This window comes from Oncorhynchus nerka, linkage group LG3 (assembly GCF_034236695.1).
Source record: "Oncorhynchus nerka isolate Pitt River linkage group LG3, Oner_Uvic_2.0, whole genome shotgun sequence".
In the NCBI taxonomy this organism is placed as follows: domain Eukaryota; kingdom Metazoa; phylum Chordata; class Actinopteri; order Salmoniformes; family Salmonidae; genus Oncorhynchus; species Oncorhynchus nerka.
In genome coordinates, this window is record NC_088398.1 from 17,206,486 (window position 1) to 17,220,240 (window position 13,755).

The 13,755-nt window shown below is 44.3% G+C and overlaps 1 protein-coding gene across 1 annotated transcript in view; it reads left to right on the plus strand.

The window, feature by feature from the left end:
- LOC115114100 (integrin alpha-8-like) overlaps positions 1 to 13,755 on the plus strand; it is a 71,487-nt gene that overhangs the window by 37,409 nt on the left and 20,323 nt on the right. Inside the window, exons 16-21 of the mRNA XM_065008966.1 lie at positions 24 to 79; positions 351 to 508; positions 724 to 852; positions 977 to 1,044; positions 1,541 to 1,688; positions 2,007 to 2,099. Of these exons, the coding sequence (XP_064865038.1) occupies positions 24 to 79; positions 351 to 508; positions 724 to 852; positions 977 to 1,044; positions 1,541 to 1,688; positions 2,007 to 2,099 (652 nt within the window). The remainder of the gene's footprint in view (positions 1 to 23; positions 80 to 350; positions 509 to 723; positions 853 to 976; positions 1,045 to 1,540; positions 1,689 to 2,006; positions 2,100 to 13,755) is intronic.

Here is a 13,755-nt window from a genome sequence, read left to right on the forward strand (position 1 = left end):
ACCTCTCTCTCTCTGTTATCCAGTCTCAGGGTAGATATTTGTGCAAAGGTGAGCGGTGTGGGGATCCCAGACTCTGTAGGTAAGTAGCTCTGACTGGGGATGAAGAGGGGGGAGGTAGAGGTTTATGTATAAGTTAGTGTTAGAGATGCTGACTATATGAATGTATGAATGCATTGTTTCCACTGGCTAATGATGCTCTGTTGAATCTAAAAGGGATAAAGTAGACAATACACAGGGTTCCCTCCTGCACACCAGATGAGAATACACACACACTTCCACACAGGATGGGACCATATGGAACCCCTCCTCACTCTCTCCCTCCATCCCCCTCTCTCGCCCACCTCTCCCAGTCTTGAATGCAGAGCTGCAACTGGATTGGCTGAAAGGTGTGAGGGGCGGAGTAAAAAGAGTTCATTTCCTGGATTCCCATCAGCCCCAGCACACAGGGGTCCTAACTCTTGGCCACAGCCGTCCACACTCCTGCCTGAACTACACGGTCTACCTACGAGTAAGTCAAACACACTCCACTGCCAAATAATGGATTTTAGTTTTTTTTTTTTAAATTGAGGCCTCCGTCCTTGCTGTGTTTGGACAAGATCCTCTCAAAATATCTGCCAACTCAGCTGAACCTGTTTTTGGACCCGTTATTGTGTTATAGTGAACAAACTTTCTGTTACATGGTTTCTCCCCCCCCCACCCCCCTTCTCTCTCTGTCACTCTCAGGAGGAGGATGAATTTAGGGATAAATTGACTCCCATCTCATTGGCTCTGAACTACAGTTTAGCCCCTCCTTCCAACCTGGACCTCCCCCCTATCCTCAACCGCTACAGCAGTACCTTCCTGCAGGAACAGGTGTGTGTGTGTATGGGCTCTCTTTCTCATCCAATCAAGACCACTTACAGCATATGAGTACTGTTAGACTAGACCTAAATCCTCCCCCATCCCTCTCCCAATCCCTCTCTCCTTTATTTCTCAGGCGTATATTCTGCTGGACTGTGGGGAAGACAACGAGTGTATTCCAGACCTCCAGCTGTCTGCAAGCATGTAAGTATGTACTGTATCTAACATATGTAGCATATACGTCAACATGAATCAGTTACAGTTTCATTTAAATACAGCAGTTAAGTAACCTTACTGATATAGGGGTGTGTTACGCCTTGTGGTGTGTGTTGTGCCCTGCCCTGTCAAGTGAGGCATGTTGGGAAGATTCAGAAAAGTCCTTGTCAACCTGTAAACTTTCAACATATGTACATACTCACACTCACACACATTCATATACACACACACACACCCAAACAAAGTGTAGGACTGTGTTACAGTGTGCAAGGAGAGAGGTTTACTCTCTGATTGTTTACATTAGCAAGCGTGTAGTGAGGCCTGTGTGTGTGTGTGTGTTTCCATCTGTATGCTATCGCCATGGCAGCCCAACAAAAACACCCTGTCATTCTCCTCTGACTGACACACACACATATTCTGACCTCTACTGTTTGACATAGTATTGACTTGTTTTTTTCTCTCTCCTGGACACACACAAATACAGGGACCGTACAGAGCTGGTGGTCGGGGATGACAACCTGGTCATGTTGACCATAAACGCGGTTAACAAAGGAGAGGGGGCATATGAGACAGAGCTACACACACTCCTACCCCCTGAGGCTGATTACATAGGAGTGGAACGCAGGATAGAGGTGAGAACACACATTCACACACACTACCACCCCCCACACTGACGCTAGCCCAGCTCAACTAGACCCTACCGCCTTGCTGACCTCTTTACCATTACATTACATCCCGTTGACAATGTCAGTTTTTTTTCTAGAGGACTCATAGTGTGTTTGTTTGTGAGAGATAGAGAGTAATGGGGCACTAAGATGGATGAGGTTGTTACTGTCAGAACATTCATCACTCTCTTCCTCTCCTCCCTTCCCCCACATATCACTTCTCTTCCTCTTCCACCCTCTCCCTTCCACCTCCTCTCTTCTTGCCTGCCCTCCTCTCCTCTCCAGTCTCTATCCAGGTTGAACTGTGAGTACAGGATGGTGAATGACTCCAGACTGGTGGTGTGTGACCTGGGGAACCCTATGGTTGCTGGAACAGAAGTAAGTTCACACACACACACACACACACACACACACACACACACACACACACACACACACACACACACACACACACACAAATGAACACACAAAGAATACACACACGTACATGCCCCCACACTGACCTCCCCTTTACTTGGAAACATCCACTTCCTGTCCAAACAGGAAGCTGTCAATCAGATACAGCGGTGCTGATTGATATTTACCATGGTGATTGATCACCCAGATACCCCGTGCCCCACTGAGTCCCACACTCTGAAGCTGTCTGTGGGTATTTCTGTGTGTGTTAATCCGTTCGTCCCTTGCATGACACATCCAGGAAGCACAGGCTTTGTTAAGTAAAGAGTGGTCCCTTCCGACATGTAACTCTACCCTGTGTTTCTGTAACCAGTCTGTCTGTCTGGGCGTGCATGTGTGTTTGTGTGTGTATGTGTTTGTGTGTGTGTGTATACTTGGCTATGTGCATAAGTGTGTGTGTTGTGAGCCTGAGAGCGGTATTTGTTAGCTCTAGAAGCGACACACAGCATTCTGATAAATCAATTATGTGATCATATTTCACTTCTGGGGCGCGGCTTTAGAGGGCTCCAAGGGGTTGAAGAGTGTGTGTGTTTGTGTGCGTGTGTGCACGTCAGCTCTCCTTCAGACCAGATGTGTCCCATACATACTTACCCTTGCCCCTTTGGACCTATAGGAATTCATGAGCTTTTATATAATAAACACACACACTTACTAATCATGCAGCCGGAATAACGCTTGTAGACCATTTTGAACGTATCTTTTTCTCATTCTAATATTTTTGAGTCAAGCCTCTAAAATGCAGACTGCACATTGGAGTGCTGCTACAGGCTCTTTGTGTGTCTTGACCAATCAGATGAATGGATAACGCAGGTCCCGCAGGCTGGCATAAAGCTCAAGGCGCTCTCCACTTTCCTCTGGTATTTATTTAGCAAGCTGATAACACATCACTCCCGACAGACACAAGCAAAAACTCTTACATAAATGGAGCAGCCTTCCTAAACATTAGCGAGCTGACATGATGTGTTGCATGGAAACGAGACAATTTTTCGGTCTGATCAACTGTAGAATACTAACAGCAGCTGCATAGTCTAGTCCACTATGGGCCCTTTTCCTCTGGCCAGGGTAAACGAAGCAGGTAATGTTGTGTAGGCTATTTATAGCCCATTTGTTTGTGAAATATAAACACAATAATATAACATATAAACACAATAATGCAAACTACATGATGCAAACCTACATAAAGCAAGCTCACCCCTGTGTTTTATTGTCCAATCATGTTTCTTTCTCAGTGTCTGTCTATAGGACCCCCCTAGTCCTTCTTTAAAATATAATTCATATGAACAAGTACAAGGTTGCTGCAGTTTGACAGGGTTTTCATCCTCCCCAAGGCCAGCAGTTTTTTAAAACCATGTGACCTGATTAGAAAAACTCTGGTCCCATCATAGCCCATATTAAACAGATGAATCACGTCATACCGTATAAGGTCCAGAGTTTTACCTGGTTAAGTTACCAGATCAGGAAAAATGAAGGGCCTCAGAATTTTGTCTTCCGCTACACCACTCTGGGGCCTGTTGTGCCACCTCTGCCAGACAGTCAGCATGTACAATGTGAACAGAAATGGCCCCTGTACAGAGCCCTGTGGAACACCATATATAGCCTTAGAGCAATTAGAGGTCTCACTGGCCAGAAAAACAAATAGATACCTATCTGTTAGTTTGGTCGACAGTGTCAATCCCTTCTCTTACATCCCTTCTCTGAGAACAGTCACAGAGCCATGGTTGATGGCTGGTCGATGCATTATATCAGGTCGATGGCTGGTCGATGCATTAGATTAGGTCGATGGCTGGTCGATGCATTATATCAGGTCGATGGCTGGTCGATGCATTAGATCAGGTCGATGGCTGGTCGATGCATTAGATCAGGTCGATGGCTGGTCGATGCATTAGATCAGGTCGATGCATTAGATCAGGTCGATGCATTAGATCTGATCGATGCATTAGATCAAGTCGATGGCTGGTCGATGCATTAGATCAGGTCGATGGCTGGTCGATGCATTAGATCAGGTCGATGCATTAGATCAGGTCGATGGCTGGTCGATGCATTAGAACAGGTCGATGTGGTGTTCCGGTGACGCATCTTCGGAAATGGCCGCCTAGTTTTTCGTACTGCACATCGGTTGGGTATTTCCCCCGCTAAATTCAAGTATTTACTCTGAGTATAATAATAACTTACGCAAAATGGAAAAGGGGAAAATAGGAGCTACAACAACAGCAGAAGATATAATCGTCGACAAACCTGAAATGGCTAATGCTAGCGCAAATAAGATAGCAGCAGCAGCAAAAGAACCCTCATTTCGTGAGGTGATGAAGGAGGAATTGCGCGAGACGCTCACAGGCTTAGGAGAGGAACTTCGAGAAGATGTAAGAATAGAACTAAATGAGTTAAAGCAGGACATTAACCAGAAACTGGAAGAAAACAAATTAGAACTTCACAGCATATCTACAAGAATGGGGGACGCAGAACAGCGCATTGGGGAAACGGACACATGGAACTCTGCAGTCAAGGAAGTACTTGAACAGTCACTGAAAAGCCAACACGCACTACAGGAAAAAGTGACAGAACTCAAAGGTTTCTCACCTCGAAACAACATTAGACTTTATAACACAGTAGAGGGCGCAGAAAAAGACTATGCCCAACTTCGTGGAGGGTCTATTCAAGGGCATACTTGAAGACGACACTGACCTGGGAATCGAGAGAGCACACCAAGCTCTGGCCTCAAAACCCCCCAGCCGTGCACCACCAAGATCCATAGTAGTACGGTTCCTAAAATTCTCAGTCAAAGAGAAAGTCTTGCATGCAATCTGGAAAAAGCCTGTTAACTTCCAAGGCCAACGAGTGTTCTTTGATCATGACTACGCGGGAGAGATACTGAAAAGAAGGAAAGAATACACCCCCATTAAGAAAGCACTTAAAGAGAAGGGTATTCGCTTCCAAACACAATACCTGGCAAAAATGTGGGTATTTCTGGAAAATGGCCTGATTACATACGAGCATGCAGACGAGGCGGCTGAGGACCTGAAGTCAAGGGGCTTCCCAGTGGAGTTTACCGCCAGGAGAAAGGCGACATTACCAGCGGAAAGACTCGAGCAAGCTCTCCCATGGATCGTTGTCGACAAGCAGGGTCATGGAGAAAGAGGGAAACCATCTCGGCGAGAGGACGTTCACATCCGAGAGAGACTCAGGCATTCCCAACGGGAAGATGTAAAACACTGAATCAGATTTAACAGAATGAATAGTTACCGCGAGCTGTTAAGACTTTGGGTTGCTACGGTTGACATTGCAATAGGTAAAATATATCCCCTATTTTCCCCCAATGCTGAACAAGGGTGAGTAGCCAAAAGCATGTGTTCTTTATGAACACACTAAGTAGCGTCATGTTAATAACATATATATTAGCTAAGGATTGACAACAGGGCGACACAACAGGGCGACACATTGACAACGGGGTGACAGAAGGGCATATCAAGGGGAGGATTCATGATATGCACGCATGACCAAAATAGTTTTCACTTGTAATTAACCGATGTGTATAAACGACGAAATAGCCACCCTTATTATTTTCGGTTCCACCAGGTCTTGTTTGTGACTACGTCACGCATTTTCATATCTGAGCGAGGGGCCCATCCTGCGGACAGGCTCAGCCCCTCAAACCCCAGAGGCAAGAGACAGTCCTCTGACATGGGAGTCCTAATACCAAAGTATTTTCCCACTTTGGTTTACTTTATTATCGTTCTTGATTTTTCGTTCATTTTTAGGTTCATGATAAGCAGGCAGATATGGTGCACAGGATTTTTGTTTATATCGATGCATCATGGGGAATTTAAGGTCATAAGTCTCAATGTGAACGGACTGGGGAGTGACCTCAAGACCAGTAAGGTAATAGCAGAGATGAAACGGGAGAGTGGTGACATACTATTCTGTCAGGAAACTCACTTATCCACCTGAACACGAGAAACTCAAGAAAATGGGATATAGGAACACTTTTTTTTTTCTTCTTACAAAATGGGTAGAAGGGGAGTTGCAATCTTGATCCCAAATTCAGTTAATTTTGAGTTTATGTCAGAAGTAAAAGACAAGGAGGGTAGATTTATACTTGTTAAATGTAAACTGGATAACAAGGAAGTTACGTTATTTAATGTATACGCACCCCCAGGGAGTGACATGGTCTTCTACAGGAAGTTACATTATTTAATGTATACGCACCCCCAGGGAGTGACATGGTCTTCTACAGGAAGTTACATTATTTCATGTATACGCACCCCCAGGGAGTGACACGGTCTTCTACAGGAAGTTACATTATTTAATGTATACGCACCCCCAGGGAGTGACACGGTCTTCTACAGGAAGTTACATTATTTAATGTATACGCACCCCCAGGGAGTGACACGGTCTTCTACAGGAAGTTACATTATTTAATGTATACGCACCCCCAGGGAGTGACATGGTCTTCTACAGGAAGATACATTATTTAATGTATACGCACCCCCAGGGAGTGACATGGTCTTCTACAGGAAGTTACATTATTTAATGTATACGCACCCCCAGGGAGTGAAATGGTCTTCTACAGGAAGGTGTTTCATTTAATTGACACAGAAAGCACTGGCACTCTTATCTGTGGAGGGGACTTTAACACAAACTCAAAATTGGACAGCACCATTCAAAATAGGAAAATAAGCCTAGTTGCCAAAAAGATCAATAGGATACTGCAGGGTCTAGGACTGCTCGGTGTATGGCGTGACACCCACAATACCGAAAAGTAATATACTTTTTACTCAGCCCGCCACACTGAATACTCCAGGTTAGACTACTTTTTTATGTACAGTGCAGAAAGACACAGGCTTAAGGATTGTAGGATCGGGCAGAGCGACTTAATGGATGTTTACCTTACTCTACACCTTGATAGCAAACCAATAAATACTATATGGAGACTTAATACAAGCATGCTGAATGATCCAGCATTCAATGAATCAATAAAGACAGAATTGAACATCTATCTGGAGAATAATGATAATGGGGAAGTATCTCCTGCTATATTGTGGGATGTAGCTAAGGCGGTTATTAGAGGGAAGATCATAGCCACATCATCTCTCAAGAAAAGGATTAAAGCACAGAAACGGCTGAAATTACAAGAAGCCCTAAGAAACTTAGAACGATCTCATAGTCAATACAAAGACCCTCTTATATTACGAGAGATTCAAAAGGTAAAACAGGAAATTGACCAGATTTATAGAGAAGAAGTAGAGAAAAAGCTTAGGTTCCTGAAACAACGATATTATGAACCAGGCTCAAAGGCAACCAAATTACTAGCATGGAGACTCAGGAAACAACAAGCACAGAATACCATTTTCAAAATAAAAGACCCCAAAACAAAAAAGATCACATGCAAATTAGATGAAATACAGAATGCATTTGAATCATATTACACAAATATGTACAAGCAACCAGAGAAGGCAGATGCACAGACAATAGAGCACTTTTTGAACTCACGTGATCACCCCTCAATTGGGACAGAGCAAAATGATAGACTAACTTTAGAAGAAATTAATAAAGCAATATCTCAACAAAAAGGCACGGATGGCTTCCCTTCAGAATGGTTCAAGACCTTCAGAGAACAATTAGCACCTCTACTTAAGGCCTGTTTTAACTGGACTCTGAGGGAGGGGGGTCTCCCACCGTCATGGAGAGAGGCCATCATATCAGTAATCCCAAAAGAGGGTAAAGATAAGAAAGAGTGCAGTTCATATAGACCTATCACAATTCTTAACACAGAATATAAACTATATGCATCAATAATAGCCAAAAGAATGAAGAACATAATCCCAGAATTGATTGACGGAGATCAAACTGGTTTCATACAAAATAGGCAGACACAGGACAACATAAGGAGAACACTACATGTCATGGACCACATTACTCAGAATAAGACAAGTGCAATATTAATCAGCCTAGATGCAGAAAAAGCATTTCATTCAGTGGGATGGGATTACCTATTCTAAATTATGGAAAGATTTGGTTTCAACAAAGAAGTGATACAGTGCATCAAAACACTGTATTCATGTCCGACCGCTAGAATAAAGATACATGGACATTTGACACGAATGATAAAATTAAAGCGAGGGGCAAGACAAGGCTGTAATCTTTCACCCACGCTCTTCTCCTTGTACCTCGAACCATTAGCACAGGCAATAAGACAGGACCCAACCTTAGAGGGAATAACAATAAGAGACAGTGAACATAAGATATGCATGTATGCTGATGACGTTCTGTTATTCCTTAAAGACCCAGGCTCAAGTGTACCTAGATTGATGGATGTTTTACAAACATTTGGAACATATTCAGGGTATGTGCTTAACGTACACAAGACCCAAGCCCTAGCATATAATTATACCCCACAGGAAGAGCTGAAGAGTAGGTATAACTTCACCTGGACCTCTTCATCCATTAAATATCTGGGAGTATATCTACCAAAAGATACACCCAAACTTTATTGCATGAATTACGATCACATCAACAAGAAAATATACGATGACCTATAGGTGGAATTCACTTCCCTTAGATCTTAGTAGTAGAATTGAAACAATCCAACTGAACATCCTGCCAAGGTTACTGTATTTGTTATAATCACTGCCCATAGAAATCCCGCCTAAACAGTTGAGGGAATGGGATAAACGGATATCAAGGTTTATCTGGAACAGTAAGAGACCAAGAACTAGATCTACAACATTACAGTTGTTGTACAAAAACTGGGGGGGTATGGCCTTACCAAACCTAAAAGATTATTATGTGTCAGCCCAATTGAGACCTCTGGTGTGTTGGTGCAATTCAGAATACGAATCCAAATGGAAAGACATCAAGACTACTTTGACAGAGATACCCATACAGTCAGTTTTGGAAATAAGGAAATGGTAAAATAAATATACAACAGGCAAAATCAGTGGATTCATTTATCTCTGAAGACATGGTTTAGGGTAGTCAAGCAAAATAATTTAGACAGAGAGATCAAACTGCTGAGTTGACCCGCATACGACCCCAGCTTCATCCCTGCAACTCAGGACAGCAGATTTAAACAATGGACGCAGAAAGGCACCACATCATTCAGTACAATTATAAGGAATGGGAACCTAGATAACTTCCAGGATCTAAGTAAAAAAACATGGCTTGGATAAACAAGATTTTTACAGATACCTACAAGTTTGACACTATTTCTTAAGGGAGATAAAAAGTGACTGACCCTCGAGCACCTCCAAAGTTAATCCAAGTATTCACTAACGGATATACAACTTGGGGAGTAACAAAAAAACAATTTTCAAATCTCTACTTGGGTATTCAATCCTCAAAGAAACATTCTACAATCTATATTAAAAATAAATGGGAGGAGGAACTTAACATTGAAATAACTGATGAAACATGGTTGATCATATTAGAGACTCAACAAAGCTCCACCAACTCAAGGTCATGGAGAGAATTCTGTTGGAAGAATGTTATACGTTTCTTCATAACACCTAAACTGAAATCAAAACAGACTGGCTCACTACACCTTTGTTGGAGAGAATGCGGTCTATTGAGGGTCAGACCACTCTCATATCTTTAGGACTTGCCCCGCAATCGAAACTTACTGGGGAGAAATAAGATCTAACATTGGAAAAATAATGGGATTTGACATAGAACAAACATTCATTTCTTTGTACATGGGTGAAATACCTGATAACTTACACAATAGAGAAAAGTACCTCTTGAAAGTCCTACTGGCAGCCAGTAAAAAGGCTATAACTAGGAAATGTCTACAAAAAGACCCTCCCACAGTGACACAATGGATAGACATTGTAGAAGAAATACACCACATGGAGCGTATGACCTTTGCTTTAAGAACTCAACAGGAGAGAGGTCAAGAATACTGGGAAAAATGGGTTTCGTACATGGAAAAGGTCTAATTCAAAGATGTCAATGTAACTAATATGATGATATGATGATGAAGGTATGAAGTGCACTGTAACTGCCCGATCTACTTTGTTGTTCTTTTATTTTACATTATTTGTACTTTCTATGTGTTCCTACAATAAAAACAAAATATATATATATTTTTTTAAATAACAGTTTGATGCATAAGATCAGGTTGATGGCTGTTCGATGCATTAGAACAGGTCGATGGCTGGTCGATACATTAGAACAGGTCGATGGCTGGTCGATGCATTAGAACAGGTCGATGGCTGGTCGATGCATTAGAACAGGTCGATGGCTGGTCGATACATTAGAACAGGTCGATGGCTGGTCGATGCATTAGATCAGGTCGATGGCTGGTCGATGCATTAGAACAGGTCGATGGCTGTTCGATGCATTAGATCAGGTCGATGGCTGGTCGATGCATTAGATCAGGTCGATGGCTGGTCGATGCATTAGAACAGGTCGATGGCTGGTCGATACATTAGAACAGGTCGATGGCTGGTCGATGCATTAGAACAGGTCGATGGCTGGTCGATGCATTAGAACAGGTCGATGGCTGGTCGATGCATTAGAACAGGTCGATGGCTGGTCGATGCATTAGAACAGATCGATGCATTAGATCAGGTCGATGGCTGGTCGATGCATTAGAACAGGTCGATGGCTGGTCGATGCATTAGAACAGGTCGATGGCTGGTCGATGCATTAGAACAGGTCGATGGCTGGTCGATGCATTAGAACAGGTCGATGGCTGGTCGATACATTAGAACAGGTCGATGGCTGTTCGATACATTAGAACAGGTCGATGGCTGGTCGATGCATTAGAACAGGTCGATGGCTGGTCGATGCATTAGAACAGGTCGATGGCTGGTCGATGCATTAGAACAGGTCGATGGCTGGTCGATGCATTAGAACAGGTCGATGGCTGGTCGATGCATTAGAACAGGTCGATGCATTAGAACAGGTCGATGGCTGGTCGATGCATTAGAACAGGTCGATGGCTGGTCGATGCATTAGAACAGGTCGATGCATTAGAACAGGTCGATGGCTGGTCGATACATTTGAACAAGTCGATGGCTGTTCGATGCATTAGAACAGGTCGATGGCTGGTCGATACATTTGAACAGGTCGATGGCTGTTCGATGCATTAGAACAGGTCGATGGCTGGTCGATACATTAGAACAGGTCGATGGCTGGTCGATGCATTAGAACAGGTCGATGGCTGTTCGATACATTAGAACAGGTCGATGGCTGGTCGATGCATTAGAACAGGTCGATGCATTAGAACAGGTCGATACATTAGAACAGGTCGATGGCTGGTCGATACATTAGAACAGGTCGATGGCTGGTCGATGCATTAGATCAGGTCGATGCATTAGAACAGGTCGATGGCTGGTCGATGCATTAGATCAGGTCGATACATTAGAACAGGTCGATGGCTGGTCGATACATTAGAACAGGTCGATGGCTGGTCGATGCATTAGATCAGGTCGATACATTAGAACAGGTCGATGGCTGGTCGATACATTTGAACAAGTCGATGGCTGTTCGATGCATTAGAACAGGTCGATGGCTGGTCGATACATTTGAACAGGTCGATGGCTGTTCGATGCATTAGAACAGGTCGATGGCTGGTCGATACATTAGAACAGGTCGATGGCTGGTCGATGCATTAGAACAGGTCGATGGCTGTTCGATACATTAGAACAGGTCGATGGCTGGTCGATGCATTAGAACAGGTCGATGCATTAGAACAGGTCGATACATTAGAACAGGTCGATGGCTGGTCGATACATTAGAACAGGTCGATGGCTGGTCGATGCATTAGAACAGGTCGATGGCTGGTCGATGCATTAGAACAGGTCGATGGCTGGTAGAACAGGTCGATGGCTGGTCGATGCATTAGAACAGGTCGATGGCTGGTCGATGCATTAGAACAGGTCGATGGCTGGTCGATGCATTAGAACAGGTCGATGGCTGGTCGATGCATTAGAACACGATGGCTGGTCGATGCATTAGCGATGGCTGGTCGATGCATTAGAACAGGTCGATGGCTGGTCGATGCATTAGAACAGGTCGATGGCTGGTCGATGCATTAGAACAGGTCGATGGCTGGTCGATGCATTAGAACAGGTCGATGGCTGGTCGATGCATTAGAACAGGTCGATGGCTGGTCGATGCATTAGAACAGGTCGATGGCTGGTCGATACATTAGAACAGGTCGATGGCTGGTCGATGCATTAGAACAGGTCGATGGCTGTTCGATGCATTAGAACAGGTCGATGGCTGGTCGATGCATTAGAACAGGTCGATGGCTGGTCGATGCATTAGAACACGATGGCTGGTCGATACATTAGAACAGGTCGATGGCTGGTCGATGCATTAGAACAGGTCGATGGGTCGATGCATGGAACTGATGGCTGGTCGATGCATTAGAACAGGTCGATGGCTGGTCGATGCATTAGAACAGGTCGATGGCTGGTCGATGCATTAGAACAGGTCGATGGCTGGTCGATGCATTAGAACAGGTCGATGGCTGGTCGATACATTAGAACAGGTCGATGGCTGGTCGATACATTAGAACAGGTCGATGGCTGTTCGATGCATTAGAACAGGTCGATGGCTGGTAGATGCATTAGAACAGGTCGATGGCTGGTCGATGCATTAGAACAGGTCGATGGCTGGTCGATGCATTAGAACAGGTCGATGCATTAGAACAGGTCGATGGCTGGTCGATACATTTGAACAGGTCGATGGCTGTTCGATGCATTAGAACAGGTCGATGGCTGGTCGATACATTAGAACAGGTCGATGGCTGGTCGATGCATTAGAACAGGTCGATGCATTAGAACAGGTCGATACATTAGAACAGGTCGATGGCTGGTCGATACATTAGAACAGGTCGATGGCTGGTCGATGCATTAGATCAGGTCGATGCATTAGAACAGATCGATGGCTGGTCGATGCATTAGATCAGGTCGATACATTAGAACAGGTCGATGGCTGGTCGATACATTAGAACAGGTCGATGGCTGGTCGATGCATTAGATCAGGTCGATACATTAGAACAGGTCGATGGCTGGTCGATACATTAGAACAGGTCGATGGCTGGTCGATGCATTAGAACAGGTCGATGGCTGGTCGATACATTAGAACATGTCGATGGCTGGTCGATGCATTAGAACAGGTCGATGCATTAGAACAGGTCGATGGCTGGTCGATACATTTGAACAGGTCAATGGCTGGTCGATACATTAGAACAGGTCGATGGCTGGTCGATGCATTAGAACAGGTCGATACATTAGAACAGGTCGATGCATTAGAACAGGTCGATGGCTGTTCGATGCATTAGAACAGGTCGATGGCTGTTCGATGCATTAGAACAGGTCGATGGCTGTTCGATGCATTAGATCAGGTCGATGGCTGTTCGATGCATTAGAACAGGTCGATGGCTGTTCAATGCATTAGATCAGGTCGATGGCTGGTCGATGCATTAGAACAGGTCGATGGCTGTTCGCTGCATTAGAACAGGTCGATGGCTGTTCGCTGCATTAGAACAGGTCGATGGCTGGTCAATGCATTAGAACAGGTCGATGGCTGTTCGATGCATTAGATCAGGTCGATGGCTGGTCGATGCATT